Source organism: Papaver somniferum, unplaced genomic scaffold (genome assembly GCF_003573695.1).
Source record: "Papaver somniferum cultivar HN1 unplaced genomic scaffold, ASM357369v1 unplaced-scaffold_125, whole genome shotgun sequence".
NCBI classification, from domain to species: Eukaryota; Viridiplantae; Streptophyta; class Magnoliopsida; order Ranunculales; family Papaveraceae; genus Papaver; species Papaver somniferum.
This window is the reverse complement of record NW_020621603.1, coordinates 1,150,925-1,154,778: the sequence shown is the minus strand read 5'-3', so window position 1 is coordinate 1,154,778 and position 3,854 is coordinate 1,150,925. Positions and strand designations below refer to the sequence as shown.

Below are 3,854 nucleotides of genomic sequence, written 5' to 3'. Positions count from 1 at the left end.
CTTTCCCTCGCCCTCTTAATTTCTTTCGTATTCTCTCTCTTTATCTTTGAATTATTAATTGTCTCTGTAATAACAAGGAAAATTTCAAGTCCCATATCTTAATTTTGGTTCCTACCTTACAAGCTAAGGTCACATGTGAAAGAAGTAGTAGTGAGAAGAAATATCATAATCACGTATTTAATACGCTCTTCTGATATCTCTGATTTTTTTTCCAATTCGAGAGAAAGTTTTTCAAATTTGGTTATGGTAATCATCTAGGTCTTATGGACCTTGTCATGACTTTATAGGGTTTTTTTCTTTCATTTACGTGCCCATTAGTTATATGGTCACCATAAGTCCGACTGTGAAATGTGAATAAATAAAAGTTTAGAACACTTCACATGCATGCATTTATGGTCTCCATTTGCAATTTTTCTTCCCACCTCCTCCAACTCATACACAATTTATGAAGGCACAGGGACGGAACAGTGACATACAACGGGTACAATCTACTACCTCCACCTAAAGAAGAATTGTGTACCAATTTGCAAATGAGTCACAGTGTATATCTTGTGAATGAAACTATGCTAAAGTTCTAGAATAAGTAACACATGCCTTAGTTTGAAAAAGAACCAATCAAACGTGAAGTCGTGGACATGGCAGCCTAGGAGTAGAAGGTGGTGAACTGCCCATCTAGGCCGGCTTTAAATTTTACCAATACAAGCCAGCAAAATTCTTACTTTTTTCCATTACTTGTTTCGCAAGTGAAATCTCGAATTTTGTTTTTCTACTTTTCTAGCAAAAATACAAAGATTTAGTGTTGACTTTAGTCCCTCTGAGCCAAGCAGAAAAGGTGCAAGATTCTTGGGCAGAAGGAAAAAGTTCGCAAGAGAAAAAGCACTTAGTCAAATACAAATGTGTACAAAAACCCGATGTCATCTTGTTAATTACTCATGTCTCAATCACCAGTTAATACTCACACCAACCAAGATTTATTTGCAGGTTCAAGTATTTCACTTAAACGGTAAGAAAATCCATATTTTACTCCAGTCAATGTCTACAGCTTAATGACAGTGTCTAGTAAATGAAAAAAAAAAACAGTAACAATTAAGATGACGCAGTAAACAAAATATCATTATCTTCTCATTTCGTAATAATCAGAGAAACATGGCAAGATACTCAACCCTAATTAAGTCCAAAACAGGCATTTGATGCTGCTTCATATTTTCAAGGCTAGTACCAAATTCCACATGATAACCAAACCACATTATATCATTGAAAACTGGCTGGGCAGGGGATGGCCGGCCGACGAACCACATACTCGTTGCAACAGAGCCCTTTAAGAATAAGATTACAGGCTGGTGTCATTGGTTGTAAAGTTTCTGGACGATGATTTTAGTGACCTGATATTAGTAAAGTCACTAGTAATAATTAGCCAACACTAAATTCTTTATCAATCAAAAAAAAATTACACAAATTAGTAGGGAAATTAAGTGTTAAAAAGGCACATAATTACTTTTGTGCGCTTTTTTCTTCTATAATGTACACTTCTTCTTTTAATAGCTTATTCTTGGATGAACCACAAACTTGATTAATTAGAGTCAAAAACTAACTAAACAAAAATCACCAATAGATAATAAGGAAAAAATAAACAAAAACGTGAAACTACTGTAGTGTAATTAAAAGAACTCAGAAGTGTTGTTATGATCATCTTCATCGTCACAACCTAAAGAGATTTGAAATAATCCTCCTTCCTCTTGACCTTGAGGAACAATACTCTCATCAAATAACCAATTCTCAATGACTGAGAATGGAACTGCTTCATTTTCAGATTTCATGATCAGCTGATTATCTTTTCGCTTTTCATCATCTTGGAAATACAGATCAGTGCTAGCTTGATCATCAACTGTAGAAGACATTGACTGAGGAGTAGTGATAGAGTTAGAAGAAGAATCGAACCCAAAGATAGATTGATCAATTGCTTCTGATTTTGAGGTGCTGCCTTCGACATCACTGCTAGAAGTTGTAGATTCAGTTTTAGTAGTTTTAGCTCCTACCCCAATATTTGATGATGATGAATTAGTAGTAGTAGCAGTAGAAGCTGACTTTGGAGAATTCTTCATCCAACCTTGAAGTAATCTTGAGATATTTTCAGTACTAGATGCATATGTAGCAGTAGAACTAGTAGTTGTTTGTGGTGGTGGTGGTGGTGGTGGATTTGCTTTGACAAAATAAGAATCAGAGTAATAAATCTGTGATGAAGAAGAACTAAATGATGTAGGGATTGTTAAAGACTTGTCATCAAGAGATAATGCATCACTCAAGGCTTTCTTGGCTGTGTGCATGTCAGTTTGGAGTCTTCTTTCCCATTGTCCTTTAGGAATTGCTGATTGTTGATCTAAACTTGAGAACCCATCATTTCCAAGACCTGATTCAAGTTTCCTTAGCTTCTTTCTCAAATGGGTATTCCAGTAATTCTTGATATCATTATCTGTTCTTTGTGGAAGATATGATGCTATTGCTGCCCATCTGTATACAACACCAAATAAACACCATTAGTATCTGCATTTCTAGAGATGAACAGAGAGAGATAAAGAGACAGAGAGATCATGAATATACATATATACCTGTTACCCAAAAGAGCTTGAAGATGAATAATCATCTTTTCTTCATGATCAGTGAAATTACCACGTCTGATCCCTGGCCTCAGGTAATTAGTCCATCTAAGCCTGCAACTCTTACTGCATCTTAACAACCCTAAAAAAACATCAAAGAAGAATCCAGTGCGAGTCAATTTAGCTAATTAAAATAACGTCAAAGATGAAGACAGTCTTGAGAAAATTATTTAAAATGAAATAAAAAATTATTACTAGTGCAGAATCATCATGAATCCCAATGAGAATGTAGGATTAAAACCCTAGTTGTTTTTTATATGATCACAAAACCCATTAAAGAATTAAAATGAAAATAAGCAATGTATGTATACCTGTATGTGTGGGAACAGCTCTCCAATTCCCAGGACCGTGTTCTTGAATGTAAGAAACTAGAGCTATGTCTTCTTCAGGAGTCCATGGACCTTTCTTCACTCCTGTTTTATCACAGCATGGTGGTCTACCCATTTTCAAAATCTTTCTCTCTTAATCTCAGACAATCTAACTAACTAACAAACCAGTGTTTAAGCTTAGAACAACACTGCCGGACTCTTCTCTCTCCAGAGCTTCTTATTGTTTTTTGAAGATGAAGTGAGCAAGCGTCCAATGCTATTGTTTCTCGGTCATATGTATATATAGAAGAGGACTACTGGGTCTAGTAGCATTGACCATCAAAGAAAGAGAGTGAAATACAGAGAAGGATTGGGTGGACCGAGAGTCAAAAAGATGAAATGAAAAGCATTTACTATTCAAGTTTTGCAGAAAAAAAGTCAGCCGTATCAATGCTTATTCTGCTGCAATTCACATTTCACAATAACGCGTGGCATTCAATGTACCAATAGGCAATAGTAATCCAAAATCATGCTGCATGCTTAATAAATAGTCCCTCCAAAAACCCACTACAGCTGCTAGTTGTATCTGCTTATCTTGTCAAGTAGCCATTAAGTTTCATCTTAGAGCTTTTCGTGTCTACCATCAAGGCTGAAAAAGTAGTGGAGTGTAATTTAGATTGCTTAGAGCGTCCACAGTGGTGCGAGCATAACTAAAGACCAAAGACTAAAAAAAAAGATCAAATTTGGGTTAAGTCCGTCCTGTGACGTAGCGGGTGACGAGTAAATTTGGTCGCGCGTTGATATAAAGTCCGCTTCATCGTCCAGCGTAGATAAAGATTACGCCTGGCATGGGGCGTTGATAAAGATAACGCCTGGTATGGGGTGTTGATAA

General features: G+C 36.2%; 1 protein-coding gene across 1 annotated transcript; it reads right to left on the bottom strand.

Annotated features, from left to right (window-relative positions):
- Positions 1–1,520: 1,520 nt before the first annotated feature.
- On the bottom strand, positions 1,521–3,238 carry LOC113331182 (myb-related protein 306-like). The gene is made up of 3 exons (XM_026577926.1): positions 2,966–3,238; positions 2,607–2,736; positions 1,521–2,508 (listed from the first exon to the last, which is right to left on the bottom strand). Exons 1-3 carry the CDS (start codon positions 3,096–3,098, stop codon positions 1,659–1,661), a joined length of 1,113 nt encoding a protein of 370 aa, XP_026433711.1. The 5' UTR covers positions 3,099–3,238; the 3' UTR covers positions 1,521–1,658.
- Positions 3,239–3,854: the final 616 nt, after the last annotated feature.